Raw genomic sequence first — 19,081 nt, 5'->3', positions numbered from 1 at the left:
TAATTGGTGGCTGCTATTATAAAAGGCAACATGACTTAGGGGATAAGTAATAGCATGGGCTTTGGAGTTACATTCTTAGCTTTTTATCTTGGTGTGTGTACCTATTGGCCAGACCACATTGGGCCAAGTCACCAAACATGTCTGAACCTCAGTTTCTTTATCTGTAAATGTAAATGATAATACTACCATCCATAGTCATTATAAAGATGACACATATAATGCACATGAAACATATTAAGTGATCAACACAGAACTACTGTAAGTATTACATTAAGAATATAGACCTATGTGAATTATTTGATCATTTTCTCTCCCAGGACCCCTTTCATGGCCTGGAGGTTCTAAGAAAACATTTGTACAATCAATGAATGACAAATGTACTTTATAGGTAACCACATCCTCCCAGATGAGGACCTGGCTGCTTTTCACTGGAGCCTCTTGGGACCAGAACATCCTCTTGCATCACTTAAGGTAATGTTTCCTATTTCTTGCCTATACAGATTAGGGGATATGAGGTTTTGATTGGAGTTTTGATGGAATAATTATCTTACATTAGATTTAAAATATTTCACATACATACAAAAGAAAAAAATATTAGTTATGGCCAGGTGCGGTGGCTCACACCTGTAATCCCAGCACTTTGGGAGGCCAAGGTGGGCAGATCACCTGAGGTCAAGAATGCAAGACCAGCCTGGCCAACATGGTGAAACCTCGTCTCTACTAAAAATACAAAAATTAGCTGAGCGTAGTGGCAGGCGCCTATAACCCCAGCTACTCAGGAGGCTAAGACAGGAGAATCACTTGAACCTGGGAGGCAGAGATTGCAGTGAGCCAAGATTGTGCCACTGCACTCCAGCCTGGGCAACAAAACGAGACTCCATCTAAAAAAAAAGACAAAAAAGAAAAACTTGGTTATGATCAATACCCTTAATATCTCAAGAATTCATACAAGTCTATAAAGAAATATACCGATAACCCAATAATGAAATAATGAACAAAGGACAGAAGCAGAAAATTCACAAGAGAGAAAATACAATGACTAGATGTTCAACCTCACTATTGATCAGACATGTAAATTAAATGATCAGTGTGATTTTTCTTTTTTTTTTTTTTTTTTGAGACAGAGTCTCACTCTGTCGTCCAGGTTGGAATGCAGCACAATCTCAGCCAGCTCACTGCAACCTCCACCTCCTGGGTTCAAGCAATTCTCGTGCCTCAGCCACCCAAGTAGCTGGGATTACAGGTCTGGCTCTTTTTTTTTTTTTTTTTTTTTTTGAGGCAAAGTCTTACTCCGTCACCCAGGCTGGAGTTCAGTGTTGCAATCTCATCTCACTGCAACCTCCACCTCCCAGGTTCAGGCAATTCTGTCTCAGCCTCCCGAGTAGCTGAGATTACAGGCATGCACCACCATGCCCAGCTAATTTTTGTATTTTTAATAGAGACAGGGTTTCACTGTGTTGGCGAGGCTGGTCTCGAACTCTTGATCTCAAGTGATCTTCCCACCTCAGCCTCCCAAAGTGCTGGGATTACACGAATGAGTTACCACACTCGGCCACTGAGAATTTATTTTTTTAACTTAACAGTTGAACAAATATTGAAAAATTAGTTTACCCACTGTTATCAAGACTGTTGCAGCCAGGGCACGGTGGCTCATGCCTGTAATCAAAAATTAGGTGTGGTGGCACGTGCCTGTAGTCCCAGCTACTCAGGAGGCTGAGGCAGGAGAATCACTTGAACCCAGGAGGCAGAGGTTACAGTGAGCCGAGATCGCACCACTGCACTCTAGCCTGGGTGACAGAGTGAGACTCTTGACTCAAAAAAAAAGACTGTTGTGAGACTGATACCCGCATACACTTCTGGTGGTAGTGTAAGTTGGTGATTGTATTCTATTTCCCTCGTTCTTTCATTCTCCTAGATGACTGTTTCATACCTTCTCTGTCCTCAAGCCTCTAATGCTTTCTCCTCATTTGCTCACTCTCAGTTCATGACCTCACTTCCTGTTTTACTGAGAAAATGGAAGCAATGGGAAGAAAACTTCGATGAGTTCTTACCCCCTCTTCACCTCACCTATATGAAGTTGTTATCCCCTCTGTGGCCACATATTCTGCCTGCCTCCTATTAATTGTGCATGACCTGTCCATGTTCCTATCTAAGGCCAATCCCTCTACTTATACTAGGTCCCATCTCTATTTATTTAAAAAAAATTTTTTAAGAGACAGGGTCTTGCTATGCTGCCCAGGCTGGAGTGCAGTGGCACAATCATAGCTCAAGTGATCAATCCTCCTGCCTTAACCTCCTGAGTAGCTGGGACTATCAGGCACAGCTCCCATCTCCTTTGGCCAACTTAAGAGCATCAGTTCAGCAGTTCTCCCCCTTTTTCTCCTGCATCATCAATTTTCCTCTTTTCATTGGCTCTTTCCAGATTGTGTAAGCATGCATCTATGAAGTTTAAAAATACAACTTTACTTTTTTTAAAAAAAGCCTCTGACCTCACTCTCCCCACCCAAGCTACTGCTCTATATTTCTTCTTATAGAAAACTTCTCTAAAGACTTGTCTACACATGAGTTGCTTACTATTCCCTTCCCCTGTTTGCTTTTCAATTGATTTGCTGAAATTGCTCTCAACAGGGTCACCAGTATAACTTCTCAGTTAATAAACCCAGTGGCTAGCTGTCAGTTTTCATTTTACTTGACCAGTCAGCAGCATTTGACACAGATGCTCACCCATTCTTCCATAGAACACTTTTTTCACTTGGCCTTAAGGACACTATTCTCTTCTTATTTCCTTCCTACGTCGCTGACTGCTGCTTCCCAGTCTCTGTTGTTGCTTCCTTGTCTTTTCTACTTGTTAAAGGTGGAATAGCCCAGAGTTCCATCCTGGTTCCTTTCTCTTTTCTTTTCTGGTTTGTTTTATTTGTTTGTTTGTTTGTTTTTGAGACAGGGTCTCATTCTGTTGCCCAGGCTAGAGTGCAGTGGGGTGATCATGGCTCACTACAGCCTCGAACTCCCGGACTCAATTGGTCCTCCTGCAGCAGCCTCTTAAGTAGCTGGGACTACAGGCACATGCCATCACGGCTGGCTAATTTTTTTTGTATTTTTTGTAGAGATGTGATCTCACCATGTTGCCCAGGCTGGTCTTAAACTCCTATGCTCAAGCGATCTTCCCACCTCAGCCTCCCAAAGTGTTGGGATTATAGCCGTGAGCCACCATGCCCGGCCCCTTCTCTTTTCTGTCTCCACATACGATTGATCTCATATAGTCTTAATGATTTTAAATAACATCTGTCCGTTGATGACTCCTAAGTTTTATGTCTTCAGCTCTGACCTCTCCCTTGAACTCCAGATTTTAATATCTAACTGCCAATTCAATATTTTCATTTACATATCCAATAGGTATCTCAAAGTTATATGTTCAAGTGGAAATTCCTGATCTTCTCCCTAAACGTGTTTCTCCCACAGCCTTCCTCATTTTTGTTGAAGGCAACTTCATCCTTCCATTTTCTTTCTTCCCTTTTTTTTTTTTTTTTTTTTTTTTTTTTTTTTTTTTTTGAGATGGAGTCTCGCTGTGTTGCCCGTGCTGGAGTGCAGTGGCACAGTCTCAGCTCACTGCAGTCTCCACCTCCTGGATTCAAGTGATTCTTCTGCTTCAGCCTCCTGAGTAGCTGGGACTACAGGTGTGCGCAACCACATCCAACTAATTTTTGTATTTTTAGTATAGACAGGGTTTCACCGTGTTGGCCAGGCTGGTCTCAAACTCCTGAGCTCAAGTGATCCGCCCACCTTGGCCTCCCAAAGTGCTGGATTACAGGTGTGAGCCACTGCACTCAGCCCATCCTTCCATTTTCTCAGGCTAAAATCCCTGGGGGTCATCCTGACTTCCCCCGCCCCTCTCCCATACCCCACATCTCATTTGTCAGCAAATACCATCAGCTCTCCCTTCAAAATATACCTACTTCTTAACATTTGCACTGCTGCTACCCTGGCCAAGCCACCATTATTTCTTGCCTGGATTATTATAATAGCTTACTAACTATTGGTCTTCTACTTACACTCTTCCCCTTACCTCCATTTTATTCTCAATATAACAGGAGAGCAACCCTTTAAAAAAAAAAAAAACAACTGAGATCCTGTCACTTCTCCATTCAGAATCCTTGGCCGGGCACTGTGGCTAACACCTGTAATCCCAGAACTTTGGGAGGCTGAGGCGGGTGGATCACTTGAGGTCAGGAGTTCGAGACCAGCCTGGCCAACATGGTGAAACCCCATCTCTACTAAAAATTTTTAAAAAGGCCGGGCGTGGTGGCTCACGCCTGTAATCTCAGCACTTTGGGAGGCCAAGGCGGGCAGATCATGAAGTCAGGAGTTTGAGACCAGCCTGACCAACATGGTGAAACCTCATCTCTACTAAAAATACAAAAATTAGCTGGGCGTGGTGGTGCGCACCTATAATCCCAGCTACTCAGGAGGCTGAGGCAGGAGAATCTCTTGAACCCGGGAGGTGGAGGTTGCAGTGAGCCGAGATCATGCCACTGCACTCCAGCCTGAGCGACAGCAAGACTATGTCTCAAAAAAAAAAAAAATAGCTGGGCGTGGTGTTGCGTGCCTGTAACCTTAGCTACTCAGGAGGCTGAGGCAGGAGAATTGTTTGAACCCAGGAGGCAGAGGTTGCAGTGAGTCGAGATCGTGCCACTGTACTTCCTCCTGGGTGGCAGAGCAAGACTCCGTCTCAAAAAAAAAAAAAAAAATATTATCCAGTGGCTCTTCATGTCACTCTCCAAATCCTTACCATGGCCTGCAAAGCCCTTTACTGTGGCCCCCTCTCATATCTGATCTCTTTCTTTATTTTGCTCTTAGAACCTTTGCACTTATCATTTTCCCTACTTGGAATACTTTTCCCCTCATAGCTATTTCTTCAATCCTGAAGGTTTTCTAAAATTTCATTCTCAGTGAGGCTTTTCCTGATCACCCTATAAAAAATTATATGCACACACTTCTGCAGTAGGGATTGTTTAGAAAACAATTAGCACATACATATTTGCATTCCCTAGCTTCTTCTCTACTCTTCTCTCCACAGCACTTATCTACATCTAGTACAAGCCCGCTTAATTTTTGTATTTTTAGTAGAGACGGGGTTTCACCATGTTGGCCAGGCTGGTCTCGAACTCCTGACCTCAGGTGATCCGCCAGCCTCCGCCTCCCAGAGTGCCGGGACTACTGGCATGGGTCACCGCACCCAGCCTACACTATACATTTTACTTATTTAGTTTAACTTCCCTCACCCTATCCCAACACATCTACACTAGAATTTAAGCTCCCATGAGGGCAGAGATTTTTGTCTGTCTTGTTCACTGCTGTTTCCCTGGTGCCTAGGACAGTGCCTGGCACATAGTAGGCAGTAAATATTTAAGGAATGAATAATAAAGCCTTTTGGCAAAACAATTTATAAAAATTCAGAAGCCTTTGGGAAATTTATACCCTCTGCCTCAGTAATTACAGTTTGAAGAAGCTTGTAATTAAATAATTGGAAAGTGGGCAAGACGTCATACTTATAGTTTATGAAAGCATTAAAAACTTTTTCTTTAAAAATTTGTTAAGGGCCAGGCGCAGTGGCTCATGCCTGTAATCCCAGCACTTTGGGAGGCCATGGCAGGCGGATCACTTGAGGTCAGGAGTTCAAGACCAGTCTGGCCAACATGGTGAAACCCTGTCCCTACTAAAAATACAAAAATTAGCCGGGCATGGTGGCAGGTGCCTGTAATCCCAGCTGCTCGGGAGGCTGAGGCAGGAGAATTACTTGAACTCAGGAACTGCACATGTGTGCACATAATTGTTTTCTAGACAATCCCTACTGCACCACTGCACTCCAGCCTGGGCAACAGAGCAAGACTCCGTCTCAAACAAATAATAATAATTATAGACAACACCATGAGGGAAATTTTGTATAATCTCAGAGTGGGAATATTTTATGAGCAAATCCAGTCGTGGTGCGTGCCTATAATCCCAGCTACTTGGGAGGCTGAGGCAGGAGAATCACTTCAACCCGGGAAGCAGAGGTTGCATTGAGCCGAGATTGCACCACTACACTCCAGCCTGGATGACAGAGTGAGACTGTCTCAAAAAAAAAAAAAAAATGTTTAGGTATCACAAAAACAGGAAAAATAATATATAGTAAATCACCATTGTAACGTGTTCCAGATCCAACAGTTACCAGTATTTTGCCACACTTTCTGGGTTTTTTTGTTGTTGCTAATGTTTTTTAAAGCAAATCCCTTTCACATTCTTCAGTACACATCTCTAAAATACTTGGGCATTTTCTTACATAAGCATAATGCCATTATTACTCCTGACAAAATTAATGCTAATTTCTTGGTATCATCTTAATATCCAGTCCATTTTCAGATTTTCCTGATTGTCTTAAAATGGCCTTTTGTGATTAGTTCAAATCAGAATCCAAATGTCAACTCATTATAATATTACATTTAATAGCAAAAAAGCCAAAATGTCTCATGAAAGGAAGCCTGATTAATTGTGACAGTGTCATATACAGTAGTTATCTCTGCAGGAAGATGGATGATATGTTTTTATTGCTTTATACTTTTCCATCTTTTCCAAGTGTTCTGTACTGAGAATGAAGGGGCAAAACTATTTTTAAAGAAAATATTTTAACTGTCTCTCTGTGGATTTACCAAATTTGAATTCCATATCTCCACTCAACTTCACCCTTTTTCTTAGTGATCCATCTTTGATGTCAGTGTCCGTTGCTTATCTTGCCTTTCTAGGTTCGAGCTCATCAGCTGGTTCTTCCTCCCTGTGACGTGGTGATCAAGGCTGTTTCTGAGTATGTCAGTTCCATCAAAGATCCCTCAAACCTGGATGTAGTTGGGAAGGATGTTTTCAAACAGTCTCAGGTAAGTTAGCATTCCCCTTCCTAAGAGTCCTCCGTTTTCTTACCTTCTTCAGCAACACTAGCAGGTCCCTGATCTTTTCTGTGACACCTAAGTTTTCCTAGCTGCTTGTCTTCTCCATGCTTACAAATGAGAGCTCCAAAATTTCCTTTAAAAAACATTACACAGCCTGGATTGAAAGTGCCCTTTACCTTTTTTTCTACTGATGATTAAAGTAATATAAGCCCATTCTAGTCCGGGCACGGTGGCTCACACCTGTACTCCCAGCACTTTGGGAGGCCAAGGTGGGTGGATCACTTGAGGTCAGAAGTTCAAGACCAGCCTGGCCAACATGATGAAATCCCATCTCTACTAGAAATACAAAAAATTAGCTGGGTTCGGTGAAGCAGAAGAATTGATTGAACCCAGGAGGCAGAGGTTGCAGTGAGCCGAGATTGCGCCGCTGCACTCCAACCTGGGTGACAGAGTGAAACTTCGTCTTAAAAAAAAATAAATCGGTAAAGTAATATAAGCCCATTCTAGAAAATTTAGAAAATGAAAACAAATTACATAAAATATCATTACCCATAAACAACTTGCTATAGTTACCACTCTGACGTATGTCTTTCTAGTCTTTTTTTGTTTCAGTGTACACATGGTGGCTCACACCTGTAATACCAGCACTTTGGGAGGCCAAGGCAGGAAGATTACTTGAGCTTAGGAGTTTGAGACTAGCCTGAGCAACATAGCAAGACCTTTCTTTCCCCCAAAGAAATTTGAAAATAAATTTTTAAAAATGTACACATGATCCCTGACTTAACGTTGGTTCAACTTAACATTTTTCTGCTTTCCAATAGTGCAAAAGCAATATGCTTTCAGTAGAAACTATACTTTGAGTACCCATATACCCATTCTGTTTTTCACTTTCAGTATAGTATTCAGTATATTACATGAGATATTCAATACTTTATTATAAAATAGGCTCTGTGTTAGATGAGCTATATGCTAATGTAAGGTATTCTGAGCACATTTAAGGTGGGCTAGGCTAAGCTGTGATGTTCAGTAGGCTAGGTGTATTAAATGGATTGTTGACCTATATTTTCAACTTGTGATGTGTTTTTTTTGTTTTGTTTTGTTTTGTTTTGTTTTTTTTTTTGAGACGGAGTCTGGCTCTGTCGCCCAGGCTGGAGTGCAGTGGCGCAATCTCAGCTCACTGCAAGCTCCGCCTCCCGGGTTCACGCCATTCTCCTGCCTCAGCCTCCCGAGTAGCTGGGAATACAGGCGCCCGCCACCACGCCCGGCTAATTTTTTTTGTATTTTTAGTAGAGACGGGGTTTCACCATGTTAGCCAGGATGGTCTCGATCTCCTGACCTCGTGATCCGCCCGCCTCGGCCTCCCAAAGTGCTGGGATTACAGGCGTGAGCCACCGCGCCCGGCCCCGTGATGTGTTTACTGGGACATAACCCCGTCATAAATCAAGGAGCATCTGTGTATCTTAACATAAAGGAGTTCTTCCTCAATGGAAGATAATGGGCAAAGAAAAAAGACTGCTTAAAGTGAGTCCACATAAAACAAGAATGAAAATTTCATTGTTAATAGTGGAAAAAGAGCTCAACTGGGATTTTATTCTACAAAATGAAACTAAAAATTATGAAAATAAGTTAGTTTTATTTTTAACAATTTGATTTATATTTTCAATTTGGATTTCTCACTTATTTTTAAAATTAACATACAGTCAAGCTGACTTGTGAATTTTAACACATGTATCGATTTATGTGACCATCATCACAATAAGAATACAGAACAGTTGTACTACCCCAAAAAACATGCTATCCCTTTGTAATAACACCCAAACCTACCTTTAACCCCTGGCAACCACCAGTTCATTTTCTGTTACTATGGTTACATCTTCTAAAGAATATCACATGAATCATACAGTATGTGATTTTTTTTTTTTTTTTGAGACAATGCCTCGCTCTTGTTGCCTAGGCTGGAGTGCAATGGTATGATCTTGGCTCACTACAACCTCTGCCTCCCTGGCTTAAGAGATTCTCCTACCTCAGCCTCCAGAGTAGCTGGAATTACAGGCGCCCGCCACCACGCCTGGCTAATTTTTTATATTTTTAGTAGAGAGGGGGTTTCACCATATTGGCCAGGCTGGTTTCGAACTCCTGACCTCAGGTGATCCACCTGTCTTGGCCTCCCAAAGTGCTGGGATTACAGGCGTGAGCTACCGCGTCCGGCCCAGTATGTGATATTTTGAGAATGGCTTCTTTAATTCAACATACTACCTTTGAGATTCTTCTAAGTTGTTGCGTGTTACCTGTATCAATAATTCATTCCTTTTTATTGCTGAGTAATAGTCATTGTATGGATATGCCAGTTTGTTTATCCATTTACCCGTTAAAGAATATTTAGATTTATTTCGATTTATGGTGTTATGAATAGAGCTGCTATAAACATTTGTGTACAGGTTTTTGTATGAACATAAGTTTTTATTTCCCTGGTGTAAATACCTACAAGTGGAGTTTCAGGGTCATGTGGTAAGTGTATGTTTAAATTTATAAGACCTTGCCAAAGTAGCTGTTCCATTCCTTACCAGCATTTGTTATTGTCAGGTTTTTTTCCATTTATTTTTTTAATTGACAAATGAAAGTTAGATATATTTATTGCATACAACATGTTTTGAAATATGTATACATCGTAGAATGGCTAAATCGAGCTAATTAACATATATGTTACCTCAAATGCTTTTCATTTTTTTGTGGTGAGAACACTTAAAATCTACTCTTTTAGTAATTTCCAAAAATATAATACGTTGTTATTAACTGTAGCCGCCATGTTATACAACAGATTGTCAGTGTTGTTTATAGCTGTTCTAATAGGTGCGTAGTGGTAGCTCGTCATAGTTTTATGTTTCCCAAGTGACTAATGATGAACATTTTTTTCTTTTTGAGGCACAGTCTCACTTTATTGCCCAGGCTGGTGTGTAGTCGCATGACCTCTGCTCACTGCAGCCTCCGCCTCCCGGGCTTGAGCAGTCTTTCCACCACAGCCTCCCAAGTAGCTCGGACTACAGGCGCACACCATCATGCCTGGCTAACTTTTGTACTTTTCGTAGAGACAGGGTTTTGCTGTGTTGCCTAGGCTGGTCTCAAACTCCTGAGCTCAAGCCATCTGCTCACCTCGGCCTCCCAAAGTGCTGGGATTACAGGTGTGAGCCACTGCACCTGGCCAACATTTTTGTTCTGAGCATACTTCATTCATATATCCTCTTTAGTAAATGATTTGTTCATGAACAGTCTTTTCCTTTTTTTTTTAAATTGGTTTGTTCATTTACTTACTGTGGTGTTTTGAGAGTTCTTTATAATGCAGATGAGTGCTCTGACAGATATCTGGTTTGCAAATATTTTCCCCCAGTCTGTAGTTGTCTTTTCTTTTAACAGCATCTTTTGCAGAGCAAAGTTTTAAATTTTTCATTAGTTTTTATCTTTTATGGGTCATGCTTTTGGTGTGATGTCTAAGAGCTCTTTGCCCAACCGCAGGCATGACAATATTCTTCTGTTCTCTTTTTTAAAAATATTTTTTAAAAACCAGAACATTGGCCAGACGTGGTGGCTCACACCTGTAATCCCCACGCTTTGGGAGGCTGAGGTGGGTGGATCACCTTAAGGTCAGGAGTTCGAGACCCGCCTGGCCAACATGGTGAAACCCCATCTCTACTAAAAATACAAAAAATTAGCTGGGCATGGTGGCGCGTGCCTGTAATCCCAGCTACTCAGGAGGCTGAGGCAGGAGAATCGCTTGAACCCGGGAGGCGGAGGTTACAGTGAGCCGAGATTGCACCATTGTACTCCAGCCTGGGCAACAAGAGTAAAACTTCATCTCAAAAAAAGAAAAAGCAACAAAACATTTATTGCGTGACCAATCATTGAAATTCTTAAAAGGAACTGGATGCTGCTACAGCTGCCCCTTTGGGTTTATGTGTTATTCCTTCACAGAGTCCATGCCTGAATTCATGGTGTACAATTTTTAGGTAACTAGTAACACCAATCCCGGTGGTATTTCGTCTTTTAGCCTTAGCACTCCAGTTATACTTTATTTTATGCTTGGGAGGGTAGCGACATTTGCCACACATTGACTTCTGAAAGTGGCAGGTATTAGAGCTGTAGCAGCAGCGCAATGTGTGCGTCTTAATGTGAGGCTTTCCAAATGATGACGTTCCCTTCGTCACCTCACTTCTACTTTCTGTTTTTCTTATTTATTTATTTATTTGAGATGGGGTCTCACTTTGTCACCCAGGCTGGAGTGCAGTGACACTATCTTAGCTCACTGAAACCTCCACGTCCTTGCTTCAAGTGATTATTGTGCCTCAGCCTCCTGAGTAGCTGGGATTACAGGCACGCGCCCCCACACCTGGCTGATCTTTTGTATTTTTAGTAGAGATGGGGTTTCACCCTGTTGGCCAGGCTGGTCTCGAACTCCTGACCTCAGGTGATCCGTCCGCCTCGGCCTCCCAAAGTGCTAGGATTACAGGAATGAGCCACCACGCCCGGCCTGCTTTTCTTTTTTAATTACATAGTTCTGCACTTCACATTTTAGAACAAATCATCCATATTTAGTTCATTTCTGTATAAAGTATGAGAGGTTGTGTTTTTCATATGGATGTCAAATTGTTTCAGCACAGTTTGTTGAAAAGACTATCTTTTCCCCATTGAATTACCTTTGCACTTTTGTTAAAAATAAATTGGCCATGTTTGTGTGGGTCTATTTCTGGACTCTGTTCTGTTCAGTTGATCTATGTGTCTATCCTTTTAGCAGTAACACACTATCTTGATTACTGTAGCTTTATAATAAGTCTTAAAATTGGTTAGTGATTCCACCGCATTCATTCATTCATTCATTCATTTAGAGACAGAGTTTCACTCTGTTGCCCAGGCCGGAGTACAGTGGCACAAACATGGCTCACTGCAGCTTCAACCTCCTGGGCTCAAGTGATCCTGCTGCTTCAGCCTCCCAAGTAGCTGGAACTACAGGTGTGTGCCACCATGCCTGGCTAATTTTTAAATTTTGTGTAGAGATAAGGTCCTGCTATGTTACCCAGGCTGGTCTCAAACTCCTGGGCTCAAGCAATCCTCCTGTTCTGGCCTCCCAAAATACTGGGATTACAGGCATGAGCCACTGCACCCAGCCAACTTATATTATTTTTCACTGTTATCTATATTTGTTCCTTTGTCTTTCCGTATAAATTTTATTTTTTTATTTTTTTAATTTAATTTAATTTATTTATTTTTTTATTATACTTTAAGTTCTAGGGTACATGTGCACAACGTGCAGGTTTGTTGCATATGTATACATGTGCCATGTTGGTGTGCTGCACCTGTTAACTCGTCATTTACATTAGGTATATCTCCTAATGCTATCCCTCCCCACTCCCCCCACCCCACGACAGGCCCCAGTGTGTGATGTTCCCCTTCCTGTGTCCATGTGTTCTCATTGTTCAATTCCCACCTATTAGTGAGAACATGTGTGTATGGTTTTCTGTCCTTGTGATAGTTTGCTGAGAATGATGGTTTCCAGCTTCATCCGTGTCCCTACAAAGGACATGAACTCATTCTTTTTTATGGCTGCATAGTATTCCATGGTGTGTATGTGCCACATTTTCTTAATCCAGTCTGTCATTGATGGACATTTGGGTTGGTTCCAAGTCTTTGCTATTGTGAATAGTGCCACAATAAACATACGTGTGCATGTGTCTTTATGGCAGCATGATTTATAATTCTTTGGGTATGTACCCAGTAATGGGATGGCTGGGTCAAATGGTATTTCTAGTTCTAGGTCCCTGAGGAATCACCACACTGTCTTCCACAATGGTTGAACTAGTTTCCAGTCCCACCAACAGTGTAAAAGTGTTCCTATTTCTCCACATCCTCTCCAGCATCTGTTGTTTCCTGACTTTTTAATGATCACCATTCTAACTGGTGTGAGATGGTATCTCATTGTGGTTTTGATTTGCATTTCTCTGATGGCCAGTGATGATGAGCATTTTTTCGTGTGTCTTTTGGCTACATAAATGTCTGCTTTTGAGAAGTGTCTGTTCATATCCTTTGCCCGCTTTTTGATGGGGTTGTTTGTTTTTTTCTCGTAAATTTGTTTGAGTTCATTGTAGATTCTGGATATTAGCCCTTTGTCAGATGGGTAGATTGTAAAAATTTTCTCCCATTCTGTAGGTTGCCTGTTCACTCTGATGGTAGTTTCTTTTGCTGTGCAGAAGCTCTTTAGTTTAATTAGATCCCATTTGTCTATTTTGGCTTTTGTTGCCATTGCTTTTGGTGTTTTAGACATGAAGTCCTTGCCCATGCCTATGTCCTGAATGGTATTGCCTAGGTTTTCTTCTAGGGTTTTCATGGTTTTAGGTCTAACATTTAAGTGTTTAATCCATCTTGAATTAATTTTTGTATAAGGTGTAAGGAAGGGATCCAGTTTCAGCTTTCTACATATGGCTAGCCAGTTTTCCCAGCACCATTTATTCAATAGGGAATCCTTTCCCCATTGCTTGTTTTTCTCAGGTTTGTCAAAGATCAGATAGTTGTAGATATGTGGCATTATTTCTGAGGGCTCTGTTCTGTTCCATTGATCTATATCTCTGTTTTGGTACCAGTACCATGCTGTTTTGGTTACTGTAGCCTTGTAGTATAGTTTGAAGTCAGGTAGCATGATGCCTCCAGCTTTGATCTTTTGGCTTAGGATTGTCTTGGCAATGCAGGCTCTTTTTTGATTCCATATGAAATTTAAAGTAATTTTTTCCAATTCTGTGAAGAAAGTCATTGGTAGCTTGATGGGGATGGCATTGAATCTATAAATTACCTTGGGCAGTATGGCCATTTTCACAGTATTGATTCTTCCTATCCATGAGCATGGAATGTTCTTCCATTTGTTTGTGTCCTCTTTTATTTCATTGAGCAGTGGTTTGTAGTTCTCCTTGAAGAGGTCCTTCACATCCCTTGTAAATTGGATTCCTAGGTATTTTATTCTCTTTGAAGCAATTGTGAATGGGGGTTCACTCATGATTTGGCTCTCTGGTTGTCTGTTATTGGTGTAGAGGAATGCTTGTGATTTTTGCACATTGATTTTGTATCCTGAGACTTTGCTGAAGTTGCTTATCAGCTTAAGGAGATTTTGGGCTGAGACGATGGGGTTTTCTAAATATACAGTCATGTCATCTGCAAACAGGGACAATTTGACTCCCTCTTTTCCTAATTGAATACCCTTTATTTCTTTCTCCTGCCTGATTGCCCTGGCCAGAACTTCCAACACTATGTTGAATAGGAGTGGTGAGAGAGGGCATCCCTGTCTTGTGCCAGTTTTCAAAGGGAATGCTTCCAGTTTTTGCCCATTCAGTATGATATTGGCTGTGGGTTTGTCATAAATAGCTCTTATTATTTTGAGATAAAGTCCCATGAATACCTAGCTTATTGAGAGTTTTTAGCATGAAGGGCTGTTGAGTTTTGTTGAAGACCTTTTCTGCATCTATGGAGATAATCATGTGGTTTTTGTCTTTGGTTCTGTTTATATGATGGATTGCATTTATTGATTTGCCTATGTTGAACCAGCCTTGCATCCCAGGGATGAAGCCAGCTTGATCATCGTGGATAAGCTTTTTGATGTGCTGCTGGATTCGGTTTGCCAGTATTTTATTGAGGATTTTTGCATCAATGTTCATCAGGGATATTGGTCTAAAATTCTTTTTTTGTTGTGTCTCTGCCAGGCTTTGGTATCAGGATGATGCTGGCCTCATAAAATGAGTTAGGGAGGATTCCCTCTTTTTCTATTGACTGGAATAGTTTCAGAAGGAATGGTACCAGCTCCTGCTTGTACCTCTGGTAGAATTTGGCTGTGAACCTGTCTGGTCCTGGACTTTTTTTGGTTGGTAGGCTATTAATTATTGCCTCAATTTCAGAGCCTGTTATTGGTCTATTCAGAGATTCAACTTTTTCCTGGTTTAGTCTTGGGAGGGTGTATGTGTCCAGGAATTTATCCATTTCTTCTAGATTTTCTAGTTTATTTGCGTAGAGGTGTTTATAGTATTCTCTGATGGTAGTTTGCATTTCTGTGGGATCAGTGGTGATATCCCCTTTATCATTTTTTATTGCGTCTATTTGATTCTTCTCTCTTCTTTATTAGTCTTGCTAGCGGTCTATCAATTTTGTTGATCTTTTCAAAAAACCAGCTCCTGGATTCATTCATTTTTTTGAAGGGTTTTTTGTGTCTTTATTTCCTTCAGTTCTGCTCTGATCTTAGTTATTTCTTGCCTTCTGCTAGCTTTTGAGTGTGTTTGCTCTTGCTTCTCTAGTTCTTTTAATTGTGATGTTAGGGTGTCAATTTTAGATCTTTCCTGCTTTCTCTTGTGGGCATTTAGTGCTATAAATTTCCCTCTACACAGAATTTTCATCTTTTCTGCTCTGGTTTCTCCCCATCTTTGTGGTTTTATCTACCTTTGGTCTTTGATGATGGTGATGTACAGGTGGGGTTTTGGTATGGATGTCCTTTCTGTTTGTTAGTTTTCCTTCTAACAGTCAGGACCCTCAGCTGCAGGTCTGTTGGAGTTTGCTGGAGGTCCACTCCGGACCCTGTTTACCTGGGTATCACCAGCGGAGCCTGCAGAACAGCAAATATTGCAGAATGGCAAATGTTGCTGCCTGATCCTTCCTCTGGAAGCTTCATCTCAGAGGGGCACCCGGCTGTATGAGGTGTCGGTCGGCCCCTACTGGGAGGTGTCTCCCAGTTAGGCTACTCGGGGTTCAGGGACCCACTTGAGGAGGCAGTCTGTCCATTCTCAGATCTCAAACTCTGTGCTGGGGGAACCACTACTCTCTTCAAAGCTGTCACACAGGGATGTTTAAGTCTGAAGAAGTTTCTGCTGCCTTTTGTTCAGCTATGCCCTGCCCCCAGAGGTGGAGTCTACAGAGGCAGGCAGGCCTCCTTGAGCTGTGGTGGGCTCCACCCAGTTCCAGCTTCTGGGTGGTTTCGTTTACCTACTAAAGCCTCAGCAATGGCGGACGCCCCTCCCCCAGCCTCGCTGCCGCCTTGCAGTTTGACCTCAGACTGCTGTGCCATCAGTGAGTGAGGCTCCGTGGGCAAGGCTCCGTGGGTGTAGGACCCTCCGAACCAGGCGTGGGATATAATCTCCTGGTGTGCCATTTGCTAAGACCGTTGGAAAAGTGCAGTATTAGGGTGGGAGTGTCCCGATTTTCCAGGTACCGTCTGTCATGGCCTTCCCTTGGCTAGGAAAGGGAATTCCCCGACCCCTTGCGCTTCCCAGGTGAGGCAATGCCCCACCCTGCTCTGTGGGCTGCACCCAGCACCCACTGTCCAACAAGCCCCAGTGAGATGAACCCACTACCTCAGTTGGAAATGCAAAAATCACCCGTCTTTTGTGTCGCTCACGCTGGGAGCTGTAGACTGGAGCTGTTCCTATTTGGCCATCTTGGAACCTCCTCCCTTTTCATATAAATTTTAGAATAATCTTGTCTATACATCTACAAAAAAGAAATCCTGCTGCAATTTTTATTGGAATCGCATTAAATATATAGATGAATTTGGTGAGCCTTTGAATCCATGAATATTATTTGCCTATTTATTTAGGTCTTCTTTGATTTTTTTCATCAGCTAAAAGTTTTATAGTTTTTAGCATACAACTGTACATATAAAAAATATTTATGCTTAAGTATTTCATATTTGAGACACCTATTATAAAGGATATTTTGTTTTTTAAATTTCTAATTGTTCATTGCTAATATATAGAAATGTGATTGATTTTTGAATGTTGCCCTTGTATTCTATGACTCTTCTAAACTCACTTATTACTTCTAGGAGTTTTTTGGTAGATTTCTTGGGATTTTCTGTGTAGGTGATCATATTGTCTATGGATAATGACCGTTTTATTTTATTTTCCCATCTGTATGCCTTTTTCTTCTTGACTATACTGCACTGTCTAGGATTTCCAAATGATATGAATACAAATGCTAAGAATATATATTCTTATCTTGTTCCTGATCTTTAGAGAAAGCATTCAATCTTCATTAAATAGGATATTAGCTGTAGTTTTTGTGCATGTTATCAGGTTGAGGAAGTTATCTTCTCTTCCTAGTTTCCTGGGTGTTTGTATTTTGGCAATTGCATTTTTCCACGTATATTGATAGGATCATGTTGTATTTCTTCTTTAGTCCATTAATATTTTAGATTGATTTTTGAATATTCAACCATCCTTATATTCCCAGGATGTGACTGTAGTATATTAGTCCCTTTTTGTATTGCTGGATTTGAATTGCTGGTATTTCATTGAGTATTTTTGCATTTATTTTCATGAGGGATATTAATCTATAATTTTTTTGTGCTGTCCTTAGTCTGGTTTTATTTTCAAGGCAATGCCAGACTTAATGAAATGAGTTGGCAAGAGTTCTTTCCTCTTCTGTTATTGGAAGAGATTTTGTAGAATTGGTGTTATTTCTTCTTTAATTGTTTGGTAGAATTTGCCAGTGATGTGTTTGGCATGGATTTCTTTGAATTTATACTGTTTAGAGCTTCTTGCATCTCTGTTTGTCAGTCACTAAATTTGGGGAGTTTTTAGCTATTATTTCTTTTTCTTTTTCTTTTTTTTTTTTTTTTGAGACGGAGTCTCACTCTGTCACCCAAGCTGGAGTGCAGTGACACAATCTTGGCTCACTGCAACCCCTGTCTCTCGGGTTCAAGGGATTCTCCTGCCTCAGCCTCCCAAGTAGCTGGGACTACAGGCACCTGCTACAACGCCTGGCTAATTTTTGTATTTTTGGTAGAGACAGGGTTTCACCTTGTTGGCCAGGCTGGTCTTAAGTGATCCGCCTGCCTCGGCCTCCCAAAGTGCTGGGATTACAGGAATGAGGCACTGTGCCTGGCCAGCTATTCTTTCTTTTTTTCTTTTTCTTTTCTTTTTTTTTTTTCTTTGAGATGGAGTTTTACTCTTGTTGCCCAGGCTGGAGTGCAGTGGTGTGATTTCAGCTCACTGCAACCTCTGCCTCCCAGGTTCAAGTGATTCTCCTGCCTCAGCCTCCTGAGTAGCTGGGATTACAGGTGTCCGCCACCACGCCCGGCTACTTTTTTGTATTTTTAGTAAAGATGGGGTATCACCATGTTTGCCAGGCTGGTCTCAAACTCCTGAACTCAGGTGATCCACCCGCCTCAGCTTACCAAAGTGCTGGGATTACAGGTGTGAGCCACCACGCCCAGCTATTATTTCTTTCCTTTTCTTTTTTCTTTTTCTTTTTTTTTTTTTTTTGAGACAGAGTCTCTGTCACCCAGGCTGGAGTGCAATGGTGCGATCTCAGCTCACTGCAACCTCCGCCTCCTGGGTTCATGCAGTTCTCCTGCCTCAGCCTCCCGAGTAGCTGAGATTATAGGTGCGTGCCACCACACCCGGCTAATTTTTTTTATTTTTAATAGAGACGGGATTTCACCATGTTGGCCTGGGCTAGTCTCGAACTCCTTAACTCAAGTGATCCGCCCGCCTCGGCCTCCCAGAGTGCTGGGAATATGGGTGTGAGCCACCGTGCCCGGCCGGGAACCCTTCTTTCAAATAGTTACATGAAATTCAGCTTTTTGGAAAAAGGAGAGCCATTTTGTTTTTAAGTTAGGCTAGATGACCTGAAGACCTCAACTCTTGTGTTTATGTACATGCACGCTGCAAATAAAGAGGCCTGGAATGCTGTATAGATCCTGGAGTGTTAACAATCACAATCTAGCCAGGTGTGGTGGTACACACCTGTAGTCCAGCTACTCAGGAGGCTGAGGTGAGAAGATCACTTGAGCCCAGGAGTTCAAGGCTGCAGTGAGCTATCATCACACCACTGTACTCCAGCCTGGGCAACAGAGGAGACCCTGTCTGTCTCAAAAATACAAATAAATAAAAAAATTAAAAAATAAAAGCAGGGGCCAGGCAAGGTGGCTCACGCCTGTAATTCCAGAACTTTGGGAGGCCAAGATGGACGAATCACGAGGTCAGGAGATCAAGACCATCCTGGCTAACACAGTGAAACCCCGTCTGTACTAAAAATACAAAAAAAATTAGCTGGGCATGGTGGCGGGTGCCTGTAGTCCCAGCTACTCGGGAGGCTGAGGCAGGAGAATCACTTGAACCCAGGAGGTTGCAGTGAGCCGAGAT

At 41.9% G+C, this 19,081-nt stretch overlaps 2 protein-coding genes across 4 annotated transcripts in view; one reads left to right on the top strand and one right to left on the bottom strand.

Annotated features, from left to right (window-relative positions):
- FAM120C (family with sequence similarity 120 member C) overlaps positions 1-19,081 on the top strand; it is a 104,524-nt gene that overhangs the window by 24,759 nt on the left and 60,684 nt on the right. For all 3 annotated transcript variants that reach the window (XM_019018939.4, XM_031005883.3, XM_055376525.1), the window contains exons 3-4: positions 389-471; positions 6,780-6,908. In XM_019018939.4, the coding sequence (XP_018874484.2) occupies positions 389-471; positions 6,780-6,908 (212 nt within the window). The remainder of the gene's footprint in view (positions 1-388; positions 472-6,779; positions 6,909-19,081) is intronic.
- LOC109024637 (large ribosomal subunit protein eL37-like) lies at positions 10,826-16,803 on the bottom strand. The gene is made up of 2 exons (XM_055376805.1): positions 16,746-16,803; positions 10,826-11,133 (listed from the first exon to the last, which is right to left on the bottom strand). Exons 1-2 carry the CDS (start codon positions 16,801-16,803, stop codon positions 10,826-10,828), a joined length of 366 nt encoding a protein of 121 aa, XP_055232780.1.

This window comes from Gorilla gorilla, chromosome X, assembly GCF_029281585.2.
Source record: "Gorilla gorilla gorilla isolate KB3781 chromosome X, NHGRI_mGorGor1-v2.1_pri, whole genome shotgun sequence".
In the NCBI taxonomy this organism is placed as follows: Eukaryota; Metazoa; Chordata; class Mammalia; order Primates; family Hominidae; genus Gorilla; species Gorilla gorilla.
This window is presented reverse-complemented; position numbering and strand designations above follow the sequence as displayed.